The following is a 26,485-nucleotide window of genomic DNA, read 5'->3' on the forward strand; positions in this document are numbered from 1 at the left end:
GACTAGAAATGATTCTATTATAGGTGAGAAAGAGATTATTTTACAAATGAGGAAACTGAGTCTTAGGTTAAATTTAAAATGACTTATTTAAGGTCACACATAAACAGAAGGACTGAAACCCAGGGTCTTCTGACTCCTGGTTCTATATTCTTTCCTCTATTTGCTATTCTTATTCTTTGTTTTAAATCAACTAGTCCTTATTAAAGCCATTCCCTCCTCTGCTTATGTAAAAGAAAATATTTTTGGACCATACAAGTATATTCATCTTTCATTTATCTCATGTTTGAGAGTAGAGTTCCTTCTCATTCAATTTTGTTTACAATAGTTAATAACAGTAATCAAAAGGTAGCGTCTCATCTAAGTTAACAAATGGTTATCCCTCATAAATCACTTAACCCTGTTTGACTCTGTTTCCTCATCTATAAAATTAGCTGCAGAAGGAAATGGTAAACCACTTCAGTGTCTTTGCCGTGAAAACCCCAAATGGGGTTACAAAGAGTCAGACATGATTGACAACTCAACAATAACATTAGCTTGTAAATAGGACCAAGATTGTGGATTTGACCTTAACTGAAATAAAGATAAAACACACACACAAATATATATATATATATATATATATATATAAATGTGTATGTATTATTTACATACACATATGTATATGCATACATATATACAAATATATACATATCCACTCACACATGCCTAGAGTCTTGGAACTTGTGTTTTCATCATTATTTGATGTTTGAACTAAGATTATTTTAGTTCATTACTATCATTAATGTCAGTAAGAGCTAAGGTGCTCCAATTTCACACTTGTGAATTGTTCAGTCTCACGTTTCATGTCAGGGATTCATGTTAATTTAATATTTTCATATTATGGACATTTGTAATAAAGGTATAGTTTCAAGCTAACCAAATTATTTGTTAGAGAATGAGAAGTCTTAGAGTTAAAAATTATCATCCAAAAAATCTGATCTATCCAGCTCTTTACCTTCAGGCAGATAGGATATTATTATCCCCACTTTACAAATTAAGCAGTTGTGACCCAGAAGGATTAAGTGACTTGTTAGTTAGGAAGTGGTGGAGGCTAGAGTGAGGACTAGAGCCCTAATCTTTGCAACAGTACTACAAATAGGATCCTCATCAGGGAATGGGCCAATTTGTAATTTCTTTCTGCAGACTTGCAATATCTATGTGAACTATGATAAAACTTGTATGATATTCATAAACTATTTTTATTAATTAAAATGCTCAGACTATTGGATATGTCTGTAGACATATCAGATTTAATTATATTGAGGTTATATCAGATTTAATTGCAATATAAAATGTAATATTTGTTTTCTTACTTGTTTAGAAAAGTTGAAGGTGAAATTTTTAAGGTTGAAATGCTCCTTGAAAATGTCAAAGAAAAAATTGATGAAAGCACATCCAGTTCTTTTCTTGCATGTTCCTCTGATACTCTGGATGTTTTAGACTTTGCCTTATGTCCACTCCTAAATGAGGTAATCCAGCGATTTATTATATAATTTGCTACTAGGAAAATTATCTTTGTGTGTTGTAGGATTTTAATTCATGGAATTGATGGAGCTTATTTTATTTCTTTGTGATGAGACCTTAACTTTCAAATGTCCCATGAATCATTTTTCCTAAAACAGAAATTTTGAGGTCTTAGAAATTATTTTAAATGTTTGTCTTCAAAAAGTCCATGATTTTTAGGATGACTAGTATGAGACCAAAATCAGTTCATGCAGATGAAATACCAATGAAAAGGCTATTCCTACCTCCCACTCCCACCCAGGGAAAATAGTGACAAGTTCTCTTGTGGAAGTTTCCTAGAAGAAACAGTTTTATAGTAGAGTCAAACTTATGTAGGAGGGAATGGCACGTAGGCAAAGTACATCCTCAGCTTTTCCACTAAGGAGAACCTGTCAGAGACACTCTGCAAATGTGTCAGTCTCAGCTACTCAAGACAGAGGATTAGAGGGAAATGTAATTTCCCAAGAATCTCCCTTTGATCTTTCATTTTCTCAGTTCTTTTCCCTGAGACATGTATGTAACCATATGTGCAAAATGAAATGGAGAACGAGTGATTTAATTGCTTCAATTGCTTATTTCATCATTTCCTCCCCCACCCTTTTGCTTCAATTATCTGAGAATTTTAGTCTAAATTGGAATTATGAGTCTTGAATCATCTGGATACTTCTTCAATGGCTCTGTGATTTCATTGATGTGGGCACTTCCTTCACAGGTACAGGTATCAACCCCTCTGTTCCTTCTTGTCTTGTGTGATTCTTGTCCATGTTCTCTCATCAATTCTCCACAGAGAACAAACCCGACATCCTGGAGGTCTTCTTCTGAGGCTCTTTACATTTTGAGGGTTCTGGGCTTTCAAACTGTCCTTTTATTTTAATCTCAACCCACTTTCATTTTCTAAATTGCCTGGAAAATGGTTTAAAGTCAGCATTCCTCCTTATATTTAACAATACAATCTTGGACTAAAATTTAAAAGTTTTGTGGTCTTTGGTGAGAGCTTAAGAATCATTGATTGCATCACATAAAAAGTCTTAATTCTAGAGTACTCTGATTGTCTTCATTTATTTTGCCTTCCACCTTTGAATAGTCTAATAGTTATTATTTTTTGTTGTTCTCACTCAGGTCCCAATACAAGAAAATGGGCATGATCCTTCAGGAAAATCTGAGCATGAAATAAAACTTCTTGACCTTGGGAAACTAGGTCAAGGAATCACTCTTATCCCTTTTCTCAAGTCAAAGGATGAAAGTGTTGATAAGAGAGAAATCATTCCAGCAAAGATCCAGGAGGCTCCCTCAGAAGATTGCCTTTGTGAACTCTACCCACAGATGTGAGTATTATTTTCTTCAGCTCCTGAAGTTGAGAGGAGCTCAAATGGAGACCCACTTCCTTAAATAGTATTTCCCTAGTATATAAAGAGGGTCCAAGCTGGCAAAGCAAATTTTTTTGACATTTTATAAATTGAAGATGGCATGGATAGTCTGCCTGAGACCATTTGTAACTTGGAAATGTTACAAACAAATGGAAAGAGAATAAACATTTATCAAGCACCTACTATGTGCCAAGTTCTTTACAAATATGATCTGATTTTGTCTTTGAGAAACCCCTGGGAGACTGGTTGGTAGCATTTAATTGTTATGTCATGCTGAGCAAGTCCTTTGATCCTTCTGAACCTTGCTACCTGTTTTCCAGTGTTGAGAGGAAAGTACTTTGTAAACCTGAAAGGGACATAGGAATGGGAGTCAGGATTTTGGTCTGGGATCAAGGGCTTCTTCCTCCTGCTGTGAGGCAAACTTTGGTTGGGTACGAATGAGAGTCTTCTTCTGTTGGGTAGGAATGAGAGTCTCATCCCAGCACCAAGTGAAGTGAAGCATCAGACCGGCCCCTTTAAATATCAAGAGAACCAGAATCTCTTTGCCTATCGGACATTCTGGAGTCAGTCATGAAGCCATAAAGTAGAAATGTTAGTGAAGCAGGAGTCAAAGGCAGAGGCTCCAAGGGATGGGCTCGATTCTCAGGACCCATTAAGGACTGACCACTGCTTTCTGTAGGAGCCTCTAGTAACATGGTTCCAAATGCTTTTCTCTTAGCTACCTAGGGTTGCCCAGGAGGGACAGTGCTTTCAATGAAGATGCTTCAAAGCTTGCTTCCAAGGAAGAAGTTGTAATGCTGTCACGGCTGCAGACAAATCGGCTGGCAGTGAAGCTTTCAGCAGATTTAATGGTAGGAGACTGGTTAATGGGATTTGTTAGTTCAGTCGTTCTCAAGGCATGGGCTTGTTTATTCTCCTTTCTCTCCAAACTGACTCTGTAACTACAACTGATTTTGTAGAATGTGAATTTGAAGTTGGTGTAATTAAGATCACTTAGTCACAGATTCATATAATTCCAAAGTGGAAAAGGGACCTCAGGGGTCATAGTTATAGAATCATATTTACAATTACAGTTGGGAAGGATCTTGTAGGTGACCAAGTTCATCTCTCTCATTTTACTCATAGATGAGGAAAGAGAAGTCCAAGGATGTGTTCAGTGTCTTGCTCAAGGCCACACATGTAGCTGGTGAAAGAGCTGTGATGACCAAGGTCATCTGATTTCAAATGCATCACTTTTTCCACCATACCACACTGCCTCAAATTCTTCCCTCCTGAGCTTACAGATAGAGAGATGGATGGATAGATAGATAGATAAATGGATAGATATGAAGTGTTTGTAGTTCTCCATGGCACTAAAATTAGGTTATGAGAATAGCCAATACAAGCATTGACAATATTCTTGTAGTAGGGATGAGGACGTTAGAAAGTAACGGGCAGGCTTGATGACTTGTACCACCCATTGCTAACAATTTTTCATTTTTCTACATCTCAGAGATAAATTTCATAAGTCTCAGTTCATTCTCCAATCAACTGGACCAGCTGGAAATAGTGAGAACAAAACCCTCAGGTTTCTAATTTAAATCACTCCAAATAATAAAGGTTTAGTCAAAAATGAGAAATGGGTAACAGAAATCACATAAAATCTGACTATAAGAATTTCATCCAGAAGTTTAAAAATGTAAATTAATTGCCTCAACAAGGAGACTAGAAGGTCATAGAAAGCTTCTTAGCAAATATAATACTTATTTATCAGAGAGAGATGGTTGGCAAAGGCAACACTAGGTAAAAATAGAAATTTGTTTGTAAAATTTTACAAGGAAGGATAAAGAATAAGGATTTTATCTCATAAAGAAACAGACACAATCAAGGGTAAAACCAGTTGAAAAAAGGTTGGCAAGAAAACCAACTAAGCAAAGTCATCCCAAGAGCATTTAAGGGTGAACATGGTGAAACCATCTCACATGAACGCTAACGTCACAGCCCCAGAAATACTCATGGAGGAGGTAGAAAATGGCACTAAAGAGATCAAAGATAGAAGAGGCATCTGGACTGGATAATGTCTGTAGGGTGCCAAGGGACTGATACCCAAGGTATCTAAAGAAGGGCAAGACACTGAAGGTGTGGAAGAAGTCTTGAACTTTATTAATACTAAAATAAAAAAACAATTTAGAGATCACTACCAACTTATTCTCTTCAGCTACACAACATTTTTATGAGTCATATATACATGAATTGAGAACATCCTCAAGAAATCAGTTGGGAAACAAACAAGCTTATTCAAAAGTGATTGCAACAATGGATATTTTTATCCTTTAATTATTAATTAAAAGATGTGGAGATTAGAAGATCCCAATGTGCTGATCATTTGTTGATTAGAAGGCCTTTGATACAGTTAAAAAAAGGCATCCTTACAAACTCTTTTACAACAAGGTGTCTCCCATGCATCAAACTATTTCATGATTTTTTTAGAAGATAAAAGAATACAAGTTACCCTATTCAATGACCCTTTGATAATAAACACCAGGTGAGTCATAAGACTTGGAGATGTATACTTATCAAAAATATTTGCCACTGGGATGGAGGAGAGTCAGAGCCAGCACAGAGTCCAAGTCAAAGAGGGGTGCCCTGGGGATGGTGAGGCCTTCCAGATGGTCCTGTTTACAGATAACATTGTCCTCATTGCATCAGGTCCCAGAACTTTCCAGAGCCTCTTAAAAGAGATCTCTAATCACTAAAAGGAGTTTGACCTGTTCATCCACACAGGAAAGATCAAATGGATGAAGAATGCCAATTGACTTGTCCAACAGTGTGTGTGTGTGTGTGTGTGTGTGTGTGTGTGTATTTGGGTTAGATGGTACAGATGGACAGAGAATTGAGCCTCAAGATAAGTGAAGAATATGGGGCAGGGGGAGAGGAGGACAGCAGGCTGGATTGCTTTCAGAAAATTGCAAAACTTTTAATTACCTAAAGCTTCCCATGAAAGCAAAAGCCCATCTTTTCAATAGTAACATTTTATTGGTATCAGTGTATGGCAGCAAGATAGAACACTATTGTTTTCAAAAAGAATTAATAAAATAAGTATCATGCAGAGAAAAACAGAGAGGTGTACAGTGAGTATAAACAGGCTATAACACATAATGAACAAGGAATCCCACAAAAGAAAAAGAGTAAAGGATGCCATTAGAGGATTGTCTGATAGGAAGAGAAGATAAACTGGTCATTTGTTAAGAACAAGGAATCGCAGGAAGGCAACCAGAGGGCTCTTCTACACTTTGAGATATTGGGAGAAAGCAAAGAAGGCCTCTAGCACATTGTGTGGACCCTGTGTTTTGAACTTTGGGCAGGCCATGGACAATGGATGGGCTATCATCTCCTTCTAAGGTATAGCTTCCTGGTCATCTCCCAGGAGACATGGCAGCTTCTATCACCAACCTCAATGGAGGAAGAGTAATCAAAAAAGTCTTAGACTAATTTTGCTTCTTTTACCTTTCCCCAAATGGAATCTAAAGTCAGGCAATCAAGGTAGTTCAGTGGGAGGTCAAGAAATATCATATCATGGGAAATTTGGTCAGCTTTGGTCACAGCATTTTGCCATGTTCATGATCAATATTTGGAAAAAAGACTCCTCCCTCATGAAATTCATTTCAGCTTTTATACCAGCATCTCTCATAGATGATGAGGAAATAGAAAAATTCTAAGATGAAGCAGATAAAGCCTTCCAAATTTAATATGTTTTGATATTTGGGGGCTTCAATTTAAAGTGTATATAGGTAAGCCCAGTGTCAAAGATTTTGGAAAAAGTGGCTCAGATGTAAGGAATGAGAGAAACTGAACCTTTGTGCACTACACAGAAGCTTCACATCTATACATGATGAAAACTTTATTTGAGAGAAGACCTGAGAGATTGTGGACAGTGAATAATATCACAATAAAAGTAAATTGTTTCTATTTTTTTTGGGGGGGGGGGGCTTGGAGGGCAATTAGAGTTAAGTGACTTGCCCAAAGTCACACAGCTAGTAATGCAAGTGTCTGAGGCTGTATTTGAACTCAGGTCCTCTTGACTCCAGGGCTGGTGTTCTGTTCACTGCACCACCCAGCCACTCCCAATTGTTTCTATTTTAACATAAACAGATGTGACTTGTTACTCAAAGCGAGCGTCATTCCTGAATTAACCATCTCTGTGTAGTCAGATCATTGCCTTTTTTTTTCAGAACAAAAATCAAATGAATACAAAGCTAGAGGAATAAAAGAGAGAAAAAGGTGAAGCATATTTTTGCATCCATATAACATTTTTAAAATATTTATTTGCTTTTAGTTTACAACATTCAGTTCCACAAGTTTTTGAGTTCCAAATTTTCTCTCTCTTCCTCTCCTCCCCCATTCCCTCTCATGGTGGCATATAATCCGATATAGGTTCTACAATACCTTCACATTAAACGTTAGTCAAGTTGTAAAGAAGAATTATAACCAATGGAAAGAGCATCAAGAAAGATAAGAGAGCAAGCAGTTTGCTTCAATCTGCATTCAGTCTCCATAATCCTGGATGTGGATAGCCTTTTCCATCATGAGTCCTTTGTAGTTGTCTTATAGTCTTGTATGGCTGAGAGAAGCCCAGACTGTCAAAATCGGTCATCACAGATATGATGTGTCTGTAATGGTGTACAAAGTTCTCCTGGTTCTGCTCTCCTCACTCAGCATCAGTTTATATAAGACTCTCCAGGTTATCATGAACTCCATCTGTTCCTCATTTCTTGTAGCACAATTGTATTCCATTACATTCATATACCACAACTTGTTTAGCCATTCCCCAACTGAAAGGCATCCCTTTGATTTCCAATTCTTTGCCACCACAAAAAGCACTGCTATAAATTTTTTTGTACATGTGGGTCCTTTTCCCATTTGTATGATTTCTTTGGGATACAGCCCTAGAAGTTCCCATCCATGTAGCATTTTTATGAGAATAACTTACACATGCATTGAAGACATCTTGAATGAGGGGTTTAGAAGGTACCAGGCAGATTTTTGCAAAAGATATTCTATTGCAAACACATCTTTACCCAGTTGCAATTAATTGAAAGGATCATAGGTGTCTAAGACTAGAAGGAATCTCAAAGATTATCTAGTCCTACTCCCTCATTTTCCAGAAGAGAAAACTGAAGCCTAGGGAGGTTAAGTGACTTGTTTAAAATCACTACTTATAAGCACTAAGCATTGAAGGCAGGGTTTGAATACAATGCCAGCCATTCCAAAGTCACTGATCCTTTGCTGTAGTAGAGAATCCTTGAGTTTGAGTTTCTTATAAAAAATATTCATCACCTGGCAGCTAACCTTCTAGTGATAAATATTACTGTGTTTAGTTAGCATGGACCATAGTTGGCAGTCTGACCCAAGTCCTGCAGGTACAAACTTTACAGCTGGGCAAGACCTATAAGAGTCTGTGGTCTGCTGGTCTGACCTTCAAGAACACAGGACCTACTCTGGGTGCCCCTACAAGGCATCAGAGTTGGACCTGAATGGAGGTTCCTGGCCTTGCCGAGACTCATTCTAAAAAGTCAGATTCAGAGAGAGTTACCAGTGGCAGGAGAATCTTGTACCTCTAAACAGAAGTGACAGATCTGACAACGGTGAAGACATTTAAACTTGGCAGAGCCTGCCTGCCATACCTCTTCAGGCTGTAAGATTTTGATCCAAGACAGCATATTGGAATTTCTAGGTGGTGCGGTGGATAGAGAACTGGGCCTAGAGTTAGGAAGACCTGAGTTCAAAATAGGCCTCAGAATTTAGTAGTTGTGTGATTCTGGGCAAGTTGCAACTTTGGTTTGCCTCAGTTTGCTTAGTTGCAAAATGAGGATAGTAAATAGCACATACCTTACAGAGTTTTCGTAAGGATCGATGACAGCCACAAAATAGGTATGATATAAATGCTTATTCTCTTTCCTTCCACTTCCATTTGTCAGTAATCAGAGGCTACTTAACTAGCTATATTAGTCTTAAGTCATTTTGCATTTCTGGGCCTCAGTTTCCTCACCTGTAAATTAGGGGGGTGTATTAGAGAGCTCTAAGGTGCCTCCCAGCTCTAAATCCCATGATCCTATGAACTCACATGAGTCATTGTTATTCAGAAAAAAAAAAAGGTATGAAGCAATGGGAATGAGTCAGTGTCCTTAAAACCAATGTATTTTGCTTTGGGGTGCAGAGGGCCTTCTCTTCTCTGGAGTCTGACAATGATCCTGGAAGCTTGGAGCCCATTAAGCAATCTATACTGAAGCAAGATTGGCACTCTGATCATGAACTCCTTGAAAGGTAAGGGCTTGGCCCATGAATCACCAAAGAGGAGGGAATTATGCAATAGCAAATACCCAACTCAGCCATTTGAACATCAGGCCTTGAACATCATATTTCAAATTTTCTTTCCCCCTTTCTGTGAAACAAGGGTTGACACTGGCCAGTATTGAGATGATTCCAGGGAGAATGTGGGTCAGAGGCTGTAATTTTAAAATGAAAGGCTCTTTGTTTCTAAGTTAAGGTTATCTTTATTGTCATTCTAGAAATATGTATCAGGGCAATCAAATTAGTTTAATGTGTGGGTACATTATTGTTTGTGTGGGTCTTCCACTGAGGCAGGCACACCTCCTGAAATCTAATTAATGATGCATCATGGACTAATACCAAAGTTTAGTTTAATTGTCCAATGAAGGCATGTGACTAGGTTTGAAAGCCTGAAGATTCCTGTTAGAAAACATTCCAACCCTGGAATGTGCTGCTGATGTCACAAGCTTTCTATTGAGTTACTTCCTCTAAAAAGTGGCAAAGGGGTTATTGGGCTAAAAAAAAACCATGTGTCATCTGGGGTGGCCCTTCTCTCAAATTCAGCTTGACAGGATTCAGCTAAGCCCTACTTTTGAATATTAGTATTAATAATACCTATTCACTGAGTTACCCTACATTTTTATTTAATAAAGAGACCCGTTTGATTCAGATTTGTTTGGGGATATACTTTATCACCCATAAGTATAGTTTGGATATTTCTTTGACTCTTTAGACATTCAGTGAGTTGTCTGTTTCTTTTCCAAATTTCTAGTTCCGACCATACAGAGTATTTAGTACTGAAGAAGGACCAGGATTGGGACAGAGACCTCAGGTTAGTTCTGATCTTCTCTGTCTCTCTCTCTCTGTCTCTCTCTGTCTCTCTGTCTCTGTCTCTGTCTCTCTCTGTCTCCCCGACTTAAGCAACTCTAGTAACTTTTTATCTCCTCTGGGATGAGATGTGAATTCCTGTGTTTGACTTTTAAAGTTAAAATCATCACTATCGTCACCACCACACTAATAATAGCTAGCATTAATAAAGCACTTTACAAATATCTCATTTTATCCTCACCATGGGAGGGCACCCAGGGTTATCCTCACCACAACCCTGGGAAGTAGGTGTTATTATTATTTCCATTTTACAGATGAGAAAACTAAGGCAGGCAGGGACCAGTAAGTGTCTGAAGCTGGATGTGAGCTCAGGTCTTCCTGGCTTCATGTCCAGAGCTCTGTAGCAGCAAGCACCCCAAGCATCCTCAGGGTTTGCAGCTACCACAGGTTCTTGGATCTGCTTTGTTAAAGGAAAGCAACTCAAAATGGGTTAACAAGCTTACTTTAATCAGTCAGACATATATCGTTTACCTTGTTCAGGAGAAAAGGTCAGCACCCTGAACCTCAAAGTATACAGGCATAATTATCAAGACAGAAACATCAAGTAGACAGATTTCCAAACTGTCCAACCATTACATCCATACCCAGTCAACATCTGGGTTTCCACATTCTGGGTTTTTCAAAGCCGGGGGACTCTCAACAACGGCTTCCCAGAATTCAGATCAAATCACAGAACACTTCTCAAAGTGAGTCCCCAAACAAAGCTACACATCAGGGCTTATATAGCCTTCTCCTGGCTCAGAGAATGTAACAACCTTATTGACCCACTGACCAATCAAAAAGTATCTACTGAAAAACAAGCCTCCCACCCCAGGCTTCAGGTGCACTTTAGCCTAGGGGCAGGGAAGATCTTTAAAATTTACATTCACATTACAAGCTCTCTGTCCACCAGGGCCTGCACAATAAGGCCCTAATCTGACTTTCCAGACTCACTGGACATTTTCCCCCATCCTGTTCCTTGCATCCAGCCAAATGGGCTTTCTTTCTGTTCCTATATAATACTATCTCCTGTTTCAAAGCACTTCTTGTTACCTCTCCCTTATGAAGCTCCTCTCTTCCTTCAGGACACAGCTCCAGCACATTCTTCTGCATGGGACCTTTCCTGTGCCGCCCCCCCCGCCCCCCATGCAAGTACCCTCTCTCCCAGAATATCTGATATTATACTGCTTTCTAAATATTTGTTCACTTTGTGTTTGTGCTGTATGTGTTTACTTATGTATGTGTACTTATTGTCTCCCCCACTCAAATGTGGGCGCTGTGCATGTAGGGATCATTTCATTCTTTGGTTTCTAATTCCCAGTACCAAGCACATGGGTTGGCACACAGTAAATGCTTAGTAAATACTTGATTAATTGATTGATGAACTCCAAGTCTAGTATTTTTCTATAGTTTGCCTTAGTAACCCATTCCAAAATCGTTGGATGATAAGAACTACAAAATCCTAATCCAGCAGGAACTTTCCATGTCAGACCCCAATTTCTTATGCTACAAGTTAAACCCTAATTTATCATCATTGTGACACTGATACTATTTTCTTCATTAACTGGTAAATATGCCTGGGGTGGAAGGGGGGGGCGGGATTCCTTAACAAAGTCAAAATAGATTACAGCCTCATAATCACTCAATCTACAAGACCTTAGTCATAAAAGATTAGATTGTCTGATAGGATCTAATGCAGACCTGTCCAACATGTGGCCTGCCAAAGGATTTCGGGCCATCCATGAAAAATGTAGGGTTGTCACTGTGTACTCTCTTCTGTTTGTCACATGTCCCACAGCAACTAAACATCATCGTTGTTTCTAGCCTAACCTATCTGAGGCCCCAAGAAGTTTAACCTATTTTAATTTTGGCCCCTACCTACTGCTAAGTTGTGCAGGTCTGGTCTAATGCAAAACTATGCTGATGATGCTGTTTTCAAGACATTCGCAAGTTAACTTCAAGCTATAAACTAAACTCAGTTATCTTTCTCCACTATTTCTAATGTAAACTTGGAGAATCAGAGAACACTAGCCTATCTGTTAATATTGAAAAACCTCATTTCCCCAAGTAGGAAGATTATGTCCAATGTTAAAATGAAAGAGTCAGATTGTTGCCCACGTCTTGTTTCAGAGGATGGAGAGAGACGTTGTCTGTCAGACTGGTCTAAGCTCAGTGTTTCCCAGCTTTTTCTCCTTTAAGAAGAGTGTGCTTAAATGCCCAAAAGGAAGGAGGTGGAGACAGAGAATGAAGAGTGTGAAAACAAGTGACTCAGGAGGAAGGAATTTTCTGAGGGCAGGGAAAGGGTCTGGTATTGGAGGGAGGGAATTACCAAAAGGGTATGGTCAATGATGACGTGTCTCAGCTGTATCCTACCTTATTACCCAGCCTGACCAGGGACTTCTGTCCTCAGCCCCTTTGCTGTCTGAGGCTTCCTGATTGCCTCGTGCCTTTATGTATTATCATCCTAGCCAGGAGTCTAAGAAAGGTAGGGACCTACCTACCCATGGGGAATGTGATCCATGCTGTTAGACATAGTCACTATGTCTGTAGTTGGTTTTGCTTAAATGTTTTTCTTTATTATATAGGAGGGTTCAAAGGCTGGGGAGGAGGGTGTTTGAGGAGGGAAATGATTCTGGCATAAAAAAAGAAAGGAAAAGAGGAAATGAGAAGAAAGGAAGAAGGAAAACATTTATCCAAAAGGCATTAATAAAATAAAAAAAAATAAATCAGGTCCTGGTTGCAGGAGACCCAAGATGTCAGAGCAGCTGGATGCCTTCATCTCCTTCTCTCAAGCTAGTTCTACAGTCCATCCCCAAGCTTCTTGCCCCACCATCCATGCATTCTCGGTGGTTCCCTCCATGGGCAATCCAATCCAATCAATCCAATTAATCAACTAACAAACATCTATTAAATGCCCTCTATGTGGTAGACACTGGGGATTCAAGTGACAGAGAATGAAACAATTGCTCTTCTCAAGAATCTTAAGTTCTAATGGGGGATGCTGACAACCACAAGAAGAAGAGCAGGTGTGAGTAGGTACAGAATAAATATCCAAAGAATACACACAAATAAGTGTGGGGCTGTTAAGTGCTCAGTAGTCAGGGAGGAGGAAGGCCATATGCAGTTGAGAATCAGAAAGGTAGCATTTGAGCTAGGTACTGAAGGGGGAGGGGTGATTCTCAGTTTACTTAAGATGAATAAGAATTCACAAAGGAGAATGGAAGGGTCTGACCCTCCATCCTTAGTGACCAGTTGGCTAACAACCCAGGCCAACTCAGGCAGTCCCAGTGAACCTCCGAAGGTCCCTAAGAAAGGCCACAGATGGTACTGAATGGGTGTACAGTTCCTTTGGATTGCATACAGAAGCTCTACATCTCTGGGGTTGGGTCAGAGATCGGATTAAGTAATTACTATTCCCAGGGAAGAGTTGGGGTGTGAACAAGGCCTTCATTCTCCCATCTAGGAGGGCTGAGAATCTTAGGGCAGTTATTTTTTCACATGTGATTTCTTCTACTGTCTAGTGCCCTCCAGTGGTTTTTTGAAATCATAAGTAACCACTGTAAAGTTACTTCTAAATCCTTGGGAGTGCATTTCTAATCTACTTCACACACACACACACACACACACACACACACGCTTCCCTCTTTGTCAGTCTCTTTCTTTCTGCTAATGTCTATAGATTGTAAGCAATCAATGGTTCACAAGGGCCTGTATAATCCTGGTGCATGTGCCAATTCTTCAATTTATAGAAGTTTTAATTCTTAAAAGTATATTAAATAAAAATCCAAATTTTAAAATTCTAGGTTTGTCTATAGAGTCTTTTCTTCCCTTCCTTCTTTCTTCCTTTTCTCTCCTTCCTTTCTTTTTATTATGATATTATTAACTCTGTGGAGCATTGTAGAGGATTTTTTTTTAAAAGCCAATGGCACAGGATACAATTTCTTGTTGAATTACTAAATTGGGAGTAGGATGGGCAGGACAGGGATATGGAAAATCCTACTCCTCCAGTTTTCCACAATGAAGTGGAAAGCAAAACAGACAGCTTACAATGTGACCAATACATTCCCTATAATGATTACAAGCAGTTTACTAAAAGCCTGTGGGCTGTCATCTACCTTTTTAGGAACCAAAAAAAGGAGGAAAAAAATGATTCTAGAAAGTCCAGATGCGGAAGGTTTTCAGTCATCATTCAAGAAAAGGCAATGAATCTTAATATGTCTGATCCCACTTATTGTAAGTAGAAATACCCCCAGCATAGTGACTTTTGCTTTTCTCAAAATGGTGGGACCCTTTCAAGACTTCGTATGTCTCCACATTGTGTATTTCAGTTTGCTGACTACTTTTGTCTAAACTTATGGAGTAGGGTGACGCATAAAGACATCTATGTGCATTTAAAAATTATGAACCATTAAATAGACTTACAAAGAAGGAGTAAAATTTTAACCCAAACCCTTAATCTTTGACAAAGCAGATTCAAATAAATTGACACACACCCAATAAGCAATGAAAATGCTCTGGTTCTCTATCCCTTTCTAGTTCCTCTGTCCTCCCCCGGGGTACTCCATCTTAATAATAGATACCATTAATGTAATGCTTTAAAGTTTATGAAATGTTTTACAAATATCATTCCATTTTATTCCCATAACAGCCCTAAGGAATATACTGAGCCACCTAGCTGCCTTTGCCTTTCTCCTCCCTTTACCTCCCCTTCCCTCTGGTCCCCTCCTCTTCTTTCTTCTCCTCTCCTTTTTTCCATTCATTTCCTTTCTTTATAAATACAGGGTATCCCCAAAGTCTTTTTTGGTTTTGTTTTGTTTTGGGAGAGGTAATTGGGGTTAAGTGACTTGCCCGAGGTCACACATCCAGTTTTTGTGTTAAGCTTCTGAGGCTGGATTTGAACTCAGGTCCTCCTGATTCCAGGGCCGGTGCTTATTCACTGCGCTACCTAGCTGCTCCCTTGTCCCCAAAGTCTTAATACAGTTTAAGCTGCACTAAGACTTTTGAGACACACTGTACCTAGTCAACGTGTATATAACCCTGTCAATCTGGCAATGTCAATCTGGCAATACATGTCTTAGGGGGGAAATTTTTATATGAGCTTATTCAGAATCACAAATGACACATGCCAGGGGCTTCCCATCAATCCAACAACTAAAAAAGAAACCCTTTCCATATTCAGTTTTTGTTGCTTCGATATTTCAGTTGTGTCTGACTCTTTGTGACTCTATTTGGGGTTTTCTTGACCAGGATACTGGAGGGGTTTACCATTCCCTTCTCCAGCTCATTTTATAGATGAGGAAACTGAGGCAAATAGGACGAGGTGCCTTAGCCAGGGTCACACAGCTAGTAAGTGTCTGAAGCCAAATTTGAACTCAGGTCTTCCTGATTCCAGGCAGTGGTCTATCTACTGCACCCACTGGCATATTTAGTATTCTGTACCATATTCAGTAGATGATTCAGGCGAGTAGTCTTTGGTTTTTCTCCTTTCTGTACCATGATAGATGATGGGCAGTCTGCTTTAGTAACATACAATTATAAAGTTTTTATCTCTAATTCTTAACTCTTACTATTGGGAAATCTCTTCCCAGAATTGTTTTTGCATAAATACAACGCAGAAAAATAAACCTCCTTGAGGAGCTTAGTATGGTACAGTGGAAAGACTATTGGCTCTAGAGTCAAAGAGGACCTGAGTTCAAATCCTGCCTCTGAGGATTGCTATTGTAGTGACTTTGGGAGAGTAGCATACCTGAGTCTTAGCTTTCTCATCCATAAAATAAAGGGACTGAACTAAATGCCTCTGAGGCCCCTTCCAGATCTCTGCCCCAGTGTGATACAGCTTTAATTCTTTTTACTTTTAAAGGTACAGATGCAGGAGATAGAGTATTCTCAGACTCCTCGGATACCTCAAAAGTTGGTGAATGTATAAATTATAGGAATAAACACCACAAATCACAGGAAAAAAGTAAGATGGATTCAGTACTTAAAAAAAAACCAGCTTTTTGTGTGGGGGCACAGATCTGAGCAGGCCTAAAGGATGTTTCTTCACCTCCTGTTTTCAGAATTCCATTATAAATACAACTGCACAGGTCAGAATCCTTTACACTTCAATGAATGTGATGGTTTTATCCGGTTTTGTTCTTTAAGCAGAAATGGAAGCTTTACTTCAGCTTGTAAGTACTTTGATGGCCTGAAAGGTTTCATTTTTTTATATATCAATATGCCTGACAAGACAGATAAGGTACTATGGAATATATTTTACACCACAGGTTCTCCTTGGGAAGCCCCCATTTCCCTTTTAGTCACCTTTAATTTCTAACATTTCACTCTCTGAGGATATTGATTTTTGACTATTACCTGCCTGGTATGGGCTCTAAACCCCAGGCTGACAGGAAGCACTTTCTGGACTTGTCTTGAAATGAAATGTGAAAGGAATGGCCAATGTGAAAATGCTTTCAAAAATTAAAAGTACAATACAGATGTAAGGTAGGATTTTTATCATTATTGGGATTCCTGCTACCTTGTTATCATTCCTTCACTAAAGTCTAGCTCTGATGCCTCCTCATCCTGGGGTGGGGTGACCTGAATTCTTTGAGGTCTTGCCGATGGGGCTCCTACTTTAGTAGGTCTTACCATGCTGGAGAGTGTTTGAGTTCAGACAGTGCAGCCTACCTAAATTGGGGAAATCTAATCACCAAATTGGAGTCAGGATAATTAATGCTTTGGCCATAGCAGCTCCCAAAGATCATCTATTCAATCATAAAGGAATCTCAGTCTGTGTCAATGAAAGGAGTATCTGTACTGGTGGAAATCATAGGTCCTAAAAGAAGTATCATACCCATCATGCCTTAGAATTGATGGTATAGCTAAAGATGGAATTCATCATGAATCAAGGGTCAAAACAGACTTATTGCCTCTTGTGACTTGGCTTTTTTTTTTTTAAGATGGAGGGGAAATTATGTGATAATTCTTTATTTTCAGTTTTCCAAAAAATGTATCTTTTTGGCTTGGGACTGTAGCTGCCAAGTTTTAACTTGCCAGTCTTGTCATCTACATCTGCCAAAACAAGGGGCACCCCTCCACAATCAATTTGTCAGCTGATTCCAATCCAAAATTTCATGTTTGTAGTATTTGCGCTGATTTCTAACTTCATATTATGCTTTTGGTAGAATCCCATGGTCAAAACACCACTGACTAACTTATTTGGGTTAGTGACTCTCAAACTGTGGTTCATGATATTTGGGTAACTGGATTTCAATATAAATGGTTTCCTTTGCAATCCTATATATTTTATATTATGCATTTTACAACATTATTCTGAGAAAGGGTTCACAGGCTTCACCAGATCGCTGAAGGTGGGGGGAGGAGTAATATGGTCCATGACAAAAAAAATGTTAAAAACCCTTGTTCTAGGATATGTTCACTAGAAGATTCAGGGCAGGGGGGGGGGGGCAAAGGGAGGGAAGAACTTAAATTGAATTTTAATCTCTCACCAATCGTCATGACTGAAATGGGTGTCTGACTTTTTGCTCCATAGCTACACATCAAAAATGGGATAAAAATCTTGTTGAACAACCAAAAAATGAACGCTCAAAGGGGTCTGAGAAAAGCAAGCCTGGTGAGTCACTCATTCATCACCACTAAATATAAGGGTCGGTTAAGCAAGCCATGCTGCTCATAGCTGCAGCTAAACTAAAATGTCCATATCTTTTGAACCCCAAATTTCATTACTAGGCTTATACCCCAAGGAAACCACTGATAAGAAGAAAGTCCCCATATACACTAAAATATTTATAACAGCATTTTTCGTGATAGCAAAGAATTGAAAACAAAGGAGATGCCCATTGATTAAGCAATGGATAAATAATTGTAGTACATGTATGCAATGGAACATTACTGTGCTATAAAAAATGATGATGAGTGATGAATATGGAGAAACATGGAAAGATCTACATGACCTGGTGCAGAGTGAAGAATCAAGAAAACAATATCCATGACTACAGCAATGTAAATGGAAAGTCACACACACATCAGAAGTGAATATAACAAAATTCATACAACATCTTGAGTTAAGAGCTGTAAGAAAATGCCCCTTATCTATCCCTTTGTGGACATGGGAGGTACATAGGTGGTATACATTGCACATGTTTTGTGATTCATTCAGATAATTGGTTGTGCTAATTCCCCCCCCCCATCCACCATTTTTATTGATTTTTTAAAAAGTAATTGCTATATGGGATGGTTCTCTAGGAGGCAGAAGGATGCTGGCGATAACTATGATAATGTAAAAAACAGAACATATCAATAAAAACATATATATTTTTTAAACTAGTGACAGGGCAAATTTGGTAAAGGGCTGTAGTTTGCTGAACGCTGGTCTAGAACATTGGACTGAATTTTTAAGGCATTCTTCTCCTCATTGGCTTTTTGAGCCTCTTTTGCCATTTGAGTTAGTCTATTTTTTAAGGTGTTATTTTCTTCAGTCAGGTTATTGACTCTCTTTTCTTTTCTTTCTTTTTTTTTTTTTTTAAAGCAATTGGGGTTAAGTAACTTGCTCAAGGTTACACAGCCAGTTATTATTTCTGGGTGTGGTGCTGAGTATCTGAGCCCGGATTTGATCCAGGTCATCCCGACACTGGAGCCGATGCTCTTACTCGCTGAGCCACCTGGCTGCCCCTAAGCAATTGGGGTTAAGTAACTTGCTCAAGGTTACACGGCCAGGTGTTTCTGGGTGGGTGCTAAGTGTCTGAGCCTGGGATTCGATCTCCAGGTGTTCTCAACACTGGAGCCGGTGCTCTTACTCGCTCTGCTACCTGGCCGCCCCTATTGACTCTCTTTTCATTATTTTCTTGCATCATTCTCATTTCTCTTCCCAATTTTTCCTCCACTTCTCTTATTTGGTTTTCAAAATCCTTCTTAAGCTCCTCTATGGCCTGTAACCAATTCATATTTTTCTTGGAAGCTTTTGCTGCAGGAGTTCTGACTTTGTTGTCTTCCTCCTGTTCCATGTTTTGATCCTTTTTGTCCCCCAAAAAGGAGTCCAAAGTTGGATTGCTGCGCTTGCTTTGCTTCCTTTGCTTGCTCATATTGCCACTCAACTACTTGACTTTTGAGCTTTTTGCCACAGTAGAACTCTGCTTCCAGAGAGGAGAGCTTTGTCGCAAATCTCTGGGGTTTTCGCAGCTGCCAGAGATATTAGTTGGCTGTCCTCTCAGAAGCCTCCACTGGCTCTAGCATACTGGTCATGCACCCCAGGACTTCCACCCTAGACAGAAATCCAGATCCAAGCAGGTTAAAGCAAGAGTGATTACCCTTCAAACTGGTCGCTTGGTCCCCCTACAATCTGCAGGCCAGGAGCTCTGAAGCAGCCATGTGGTAGTGGTTGCACCTCAGCCTCTTCTCCCTCAGGGTGGCAGAGGCTGGACCACACTCCCAGACCCCCTGTCCCCACAAAGTCCACACTGAACTCTCACCTTGTCTTTGGCATTTTGGGGTTGATAATTCTGAAAACTGCCGCAGCTGATGATGATCCACTCTCCCAAAGTCCCTTCAGCTGGGGCTGGTAGCGGCCTCCCTGAGGCTAAAACCAGGGACTCATGAGGTGCTGGGCTTGGCTCCCAGTGCACTGCGATGGACCCTTCCTGTCAACCTGCTGGGCTGTCTTCAGCAGGAGGTTTATTTCTCTCTGTCACTTCTGTAGCCCTAAAGTTTGTGTACATTCATTTTTTATAGGTATTTGAGGTGGTTATGGAGGGGACATACAGAATTTTTCTGCTTCTGTGCCTCCATTTTGGCTCCACCCCCCACCTTGGATTGAATTTAATGGGATGAAATCCCATAGGGATAAATGTAGACTTTTCTGTGTTCAGAAAATCAAATCCACAAGTATAGAATGGCATAGTTAGAAAACATTTTGTCTGAAGATCTTTGATTTTATCAAACTGCAAACTCCCATGAGTCAGGCATTTGATGTGGCTGCCAAGAAAAGCTGTTACAGTCTTAGCCTACGTTAGGAGTGGCATAGCTTCCAAGAAGAAGGAAGTGATGGTTCCTCTGTACTCTGCTCTAGTCAGACAACATCTGGAGCTTTGTATTAAGTTATGGGTGCCATAGTTTTAAAAAAGGACGCTGATAAACTGGGAGAGAACAATCAGAATATTGAAGATCCTTGAGTCTATTTTCCATGAAGATCAGTTGAAGGAATTGGGAGTATTAAATGGGAGAGGGGGAAGGTGGAGAAGTTAGAGGAAAGGGGAGGAAGGGAGGAGGGAAATTGATCAGACTTGTTCTTTTTGCCTCCAACGGGCAGAATGAGGGCAATGAGTGAAAGTTGCAAAGAGGCAAACAGACTTAATGGCAGGAATAATTCCTAACAATCAGAGCTGTCCAAAAGAAGAATTAGACCTTGGGGTGTGTCAGGTTTCCTCTTATTGGTGGTCTTCAAGCAGTGGATGTATGACCACTTGTCAGGGATGTCATAGTCGAGATTCTTTTCCACAATGGGTTGGGTCCCTTCCAATTCTCCAATTCACTTACTCTGTGGTTAATTCGCTTCCTGAAATGAATTTCCTTTTTATGGTGCTGACCACATCTTAGTAGCTCCTGACTCTCTTTGAATTCTTCATTGCTTAAAAGTGTGAAGTTCCTGAAGTCTATAAACCTTTAGCTTCTTTCATTTCTTATCATGTTTTCCAACATAATTTTCGCCATTCTTCTTTATGTTCATCTTCACACTGAACTTACCAAGCATTAAGTATATCTATTTTTTTAAAAAAAGATATATGTTAACTTGGTCGGGAAGATTTCATCAACTTTTTTGAAGAATTTCTCTATATTTTCATCCTATGTAACAGATATTGATATGCAAGTGGCAATTAGCTTCATGGCATCATGTTTGCTTATGCACACCACAAGTATTGCAAGATGTGCTGGTCAAGTCTCCCATGAAATTACACTTCTCACTGGTTCTGAGTATACGATAAAACCCAATGCTGCCAACTCTTATTTGCCTCTCCTAAAAGGATCAGTGAGTCATGCTTCCATTTCACTTCAGCTTCCTTGTATTTTCTGGTTTCATTTATCATAGAAATGTCAATACTAATATCATCTAGTTCTACCAGTAACATATCAATGTGTTGGTCATTGGGTAAAGATCTCACATTTGTTGAGGCAGTGTAGAAAAGGGGAGAATTGGGGGGCATCTAGGTGGTGCAGTGAATAGAGCACCTGCCCTAGAGTCAGGAGGACCCAAATTCAAATCCGGCCTCAGACACTTAACACAGAAACTAGCCGTGTGACCTTGGGCAAGTCACTTAACCCCAATTGTCCTCCAAAAAGAAAAAAAAAGAATAAAAGAAAGAAACAAAAGGGGGGGGATGTTATATTCTTTCCTCAGCTCAAATCTGACCTTCTACAAGGGACCTTTCCTGGTCCCTCCCACTGCTAGTCCCTTCCATTTACACTGAATATGTCTTTTATGCATATAATTATTTACCTGTTGTCACCCCCATTAGAATGCAATCTTCTTGAAGGCAGAAATCTTGTTTTTGTCTCTCTTTGTATCCCCAGTGCTTAGTACAATGCCTGGAACATAGTAAGTGCTCAATAAATGCTTGTTTGGGGCTCCTTATTGGCCAAGATAATGAAGGGAACAGATTGCCTTTGCCAATTTTATTATTGCTATTAGTTGAACTTTGGAGACCACCATGACTTGCTATGAGTTTTTCCTCTCTTTCTCCTGCCTGGTGCCTCTGTATTGGAAGTAAACTTCTCTTATTTGTCAAATGGTATCCTTCTGAGAAGGAGTGGTGACAAATAGGGAATGGAGGAGGCTGAAGAGAGAAAGAAGGGAGCAGAAAGAAGGAAAGAAGAGTGAAGGTAGGTAGGAACAAAGAAGACATGGATGATGACTTTGACCTTCTCAACTATTCACCTGATCCTTCCATGATCTTTCTTCCTTTCCTTGACTTCCCTCATGTCTCTTGTTCAGGTCCTTCTAGCATTTCCTCTGGACTATTGCATAGTCTTCTAATTGCTCTTCCTATTTCCAGTTTCTCCTCCCTCCAGTCTATCCTCCAAATGACTAGCAAATTAGTCTTCCTAAGTTAATACAACTCTGACCATGTCACTTCTTTGCTTAAGAAATCTCAGTGACTCCCTATCACTTCTATAATAAAACTCAGACTCCTCAGCTGGGCCTTCAGAACCCTTCAAAGTCCACCCCAGTCTAGTTTTCTAGGCTTATTTCACATTCTTCTTTACAGAATTTTGTGTTTCAGACTGGCCCACTTCCTGTTTTCTGAATTTGACTCTTCCTTCCTTCCTTCCTTCCTTCCTTTCTTCCTTCCTTCCTTCCTTCCTTTCTCTTGGTTAAGTGACTTTCCCAGGGTCACAGCTAGTAAGTGTCTGAAGTTGGATTTGAACTCAGGTTTTCCTGACTCCTGAATTGGTTCTCTATTCACTGCACCACCAGGTTGTTCCCCCCCCCCCCCCCCCCGCCCGGCTATTTTTTTTCTTGTTTCCATCCATTTGCAGAGACTGTATCCTCCCCTGTCCCCCTGACTTCTTCCTCACTTCTACTTCTTAAAATTCTTATCTTCCTTTAAGGGCTAAATGTGGGTGCTACCTCTTACAGGAAGCCTTTTCTGATCCCTTTCATGTTCTCTCTCGACTCAATTATCTTGTGACTTATCTGTGTACATTTTGCACACTCCTCCCCACCCCAATTAGAATGTAAGCCCCTCGGAGGCAGGGAATATTTCTTTTTTATCCCTGGCACCTAATACAGTGACACACAAAGATGGACCTTCTTTCTGTCTCTTTCTATGTTTTCTTTTGTGTTTCATTTAATATACTTGTCTTTGTAACCATGTAGTTAGTCATTGTTAGAAATGGAGAAACTTTTTGAAAGTATTTCTTTCCAGAATTTAAACCTCAGGGAAAGCTTCTCATTGGAGCTATTATTGATACTTTGAATCTAATCTCAATCATTATTTCAGTCAGTTCACAACAGAAAAAACACCAACCCCCAAGAATTACTGCTAAATCCTCCCGAAGTCAAGATGAAATGATCCTTGCTGAGAAGTAAGTGATATTTTAGACTCATAATATCTTTGGGGATTGTGGTTTGATAGCAGGGAATGAATGTGTCCAGTTTGGTTAAAAAAATCATTGTGAACATCAGTGGCAAAAAAGAAATTAAGACACAGGAAGAAAATAAGAAAATAGCTTATTAGTATGGAAACTAGAAGTTTCTCTTCTTCTCAAATGTCTTTGGTTATCATTAAAGAGTACATAGATTGCCTTTCAAGCTCAGAAATCCTTACTGTCTCAACAAGTGTAAAGAATTAGGGACTTTCCTTTTTTTTTTCCATGATCATATTCAGGGAGATTGTAACTTTGGCACAGGAAGATGCTTTTGCTGAAAGTATCTGTTATGACAGGCTGTGAGCTTCTCGAGAGCAAAGACTATCTTTTGCCTTCCTTTGCATCCTCTGAATTTAGCACAATGCCTGGCACATCGTACACACGTAATAAACATTTGTTGACTGAATGACTGGAGGACACCTTGGTGCCAGGAGCCTGGCCTCCTTCAGTCTATGCTTTGCTGTCATTGTTGTTCATTTGGGTGCTGTTCTTTGTGACCCCATAGACCATACTCTCCATGTGGTTTTCTTGGGCAAAGATGCTAGATGGGTTTGCCATTTCCTTCTCCAGTCTGTATTTTACTACCCAAGGCTTACTAACACCATGTTCTCGTGGACATTAAAATTTATCTAAAGAATATGAAGATAGGGGCAGCTAGGTGTCACAGTGAGTAGAGCACAGTCCCTAGAGTCAGGAAGGCCTCAGACACTTAGCACTTACTAGCCATGTGACCTTGGGCAAGTCACTTAACCCCAACTGCCCTCAAAAAAGCAAAACAAAAACCAAAAGGAATATGAAGAAAAATAAATCACATAGCTTGTTTCCTTAATGCTGGTGTGTGCCTTTTAGGAAGTACCTTTCTGACAATCATCTAATATGATAAAATTCACATAGTCTAATGAGCTGAGGGGAGAAGGAGCTCCCATTTGACAGCTGGGTGATAAAGAAGAGGGAACCCAAGTCGGGAACACCTGAGTTTGAAATGAAAGAACTATGTGACTGTTCCTTAACCTCAGTTTTCTCTTCTATAAAATGGGGTAATAATAGCACCTACTTTACAAGGTTCTCATGAGGGTTAACACAGGTAAAGCACTTTCCAGACCTTAAAGTGCTTTTTATAAATGTTAGCTATTTAAATATAAATATAAAAATAGGGGCCTCTCAGGCCAAAACACTTTTTCTTCCTTCTGTTGTCTAAACAAAAGGAACCCCCCCAAATGATGAGAATTTCAGGTCAGACAGGAGTTAAGGATGGTGTCATGGTAGGCCAGAGAGAGAGGAGAGGGGCAGGGAGAGAAATTCAGGGCTGGGCAGGTCCTTGTAGCCTCGGTTTCCATGCTGTGGACTGTTGCCATGGACAGGGATAGGTCCACTATCAGAATTCTGGGGAGTCCACCAAGACAGGTGAAGAGATTTCTGTTTAATTGCGGCCATCAGCCACTTCCTCTCTGCAGCCTCCTCCCATGTCCCCACCCCCACCTGGACTCTCACTTACTAGATTACATCAGCCTGGGGTAACTATAGTTGGCAAGTTCTTTCTCTTGGTTTTGTGACTAATCAGTGGATGGAAGGATGGGACCAAGATGGATATTAAATGAAAACCTTTTTAAAGAATTCTTCCCCTTCTGTCCATTCCAAAGGGAAGGACAAACAGTCCTGGAGGAAATACTCTATGGTCATTGCAAGTGAATCTTTTTAGAAGCTCTGGTTTGTGATCAGCCACAGTGGAATTCTAAGGGCAAGAGAAACTGAGTGAATGACCCCGTCTGGGGAACCACTGCAGCCCCACTCTAATCACAGCCCTGACAGAGGAGGAAGAAGCAGCCACCAAGCTGGGAGGCAGTGAGGGAGGGAGGTTGATTCTGGAGAGAAGCTGATGCTCAGTGGTGTCTATCTTGTGCATTTCTTTTCCAGATGGAATCTTAAGACTCCCAGATACTGCCCAGGCATCAGTGATCAGATTGGAAACTCTCCCTATTGCCACTCCTGCAGGATTTCTGGAAACAAAGCCCTGTACAGCATCCAAAACATCCACAGAAATGATTCTGAGGTGAGGATTTTGATGCAGACGCCCGAGTGTCCTCCCAGCTCACTGGTTTTGTCCCTTAGGTTCAGGCACAGTCAGAGTTTTGATTTCTAGCCCAGTGTATGGAGGAATAGAAAATGCACCACTGCCTCAGATTTTTGGCAAACCAATGAATTTAAAGGGAAATTAAATTGCTTGGACCAGTCAGTCATAGAGTTGTTGGGGTTCACCCAAAGCCAACACTCCTTCAGGGATTTTGTCACATCCTGGCCTGCCTTTCTACCTCTGCAATATATCACTTGTAGCTGGTCTTCTTCACTTCTGCAATCACTGTCATTCAAGCCATGAGTTCTGATCAGCTAAACTCGTGTGTCTATATGTCTGTACTGCTCAGATAATATCACTCCCCTGCTCAGAAGCCTTCAGTAGCTCCCCATTGTCTACCAAAACTAATAAAAACTCCTAACTCTTGGCAAGTAGGTGGCACAGTGGATAGAGGGTGAGACTTGGAATGAAAAAGTCTTAAGTTTAGACCTTTCCCCAACCACTTACTAGCTGTATGACTCTGGGCAGGTTAACCTTTCTCTGTCTCATTTTCTTTGTAAAACGAGAATAAAGACAGCACCTACCTCTCAGGGAAGATAAAATGAGGTAATATTTTAAAGTACTTTGCAAATGTCAAAGCACCATATAAATGCTTCTTATTATTAGCTATTATCTAGCCTACCTATCCAACCTGTTTTATACTATTCCCCTTCATACATTTCTTTTCCCAGCTGAGCTGGACTACTCTCTGTCCCTTGTTCTTTCAGGTCTTCTCCTCTCTCTGTGTCTGCTCACACGGCCCTCCACTCCTAGAATGGACTCTTCCATCTCCTCACATCTCCACCTGCTGAAAACTTTCCCTTTCTTCAAAACCCAACTTGGGGGCCATCTCTGCCAGGAAGCCTTCAGTCAGTCAATAATCACTTATTAGGTGCCTTTTATGTGCCAAGATCTGTGCTGGGATTCAAAAAAGAGGCAAAAAACCCCAAACAAACAAGAAAACCAAACCAACCAGGGACCCTTGAGGAACTTACAGACTAGTCTTATTCATCTGCATTCCCTTTTTCACTTCTAGGTAAAAGAAATCTCTCTTCCTGTAGCATAGTGCCTGGCACATAGCAATCACTTTCCTCCTTCCTTCCTTCCTTCCTTCCTTCCTTCCTTCCTTCCTTCCTTCCTTCCTTCC

The 26,485-nt window shown here is 40.1% G+C and overlaps 1 protein-coding gene across 1 annotated transcript in view; it reads left to right on the forward strand.

Moving 5' to 3' along the window:
* Positions 1–26,485, forward strand: part of AKNAD1 (AKNA domain containing 1) — a 39,790-nt gene that overhangs the window by 12,167 nt on the left and 1,138 nt on the right. The window contains exons 6-16 of the mRNA XM_069090482.1: positions 1,361–1,508; positions 2,662–2,867; positions 3,628–3,760; positions 9,106–9,212; positions 9,991–10,050; positions 14,209–14,318; positions 15,946–16,047; positions 16,145–16,255; positions 17,620–17,700; positions 23,081–23,165; positions 25,143–25,278. Coding sequence (XP_068946583.1) covers positions 1,361–1,508; positions 2,662–2,867; positions 3,628–3,760; positions 9,106–9,212; positions 9,991–10,050; positions 14,209–14,318; positions 15,946–16,047; positions 16,145–16,255; positions 17,620–17,700; positions 23,081–23,165; positions 25,143–25,278 — 1,279 coding nt within the window. The remainder of the gene's footprint in view (positions 1–1,360; positions 1,509–2,661; positions 2,868–3,627; positions 3,761–9,105; positions 9,213–9,990; positions 10,051–14,208; positions 14,319–15,945; positions 16,048–16,144; positions 16,256–17,619; positions 17,701–23,080; positions 23,166–25,142; positions 25,279–26,485) is intronic.

This window comes from Petaurus breviceps, unplaced genomic scaffold (assembly GCF_028583685.1).
Source record: "Petaurus breviceps papuanus isolate PSGF00001 unplaced genomic scaffold, PetGlider_PUasm1.0 186, whole genome shotgun sequence".
Taxonomy (NCBI): Eukaryota; Metazoa; Chordata; class Mammalia; order Diprotodontia; family Petauridae; genus Petaurus; species Petaurus breviceps.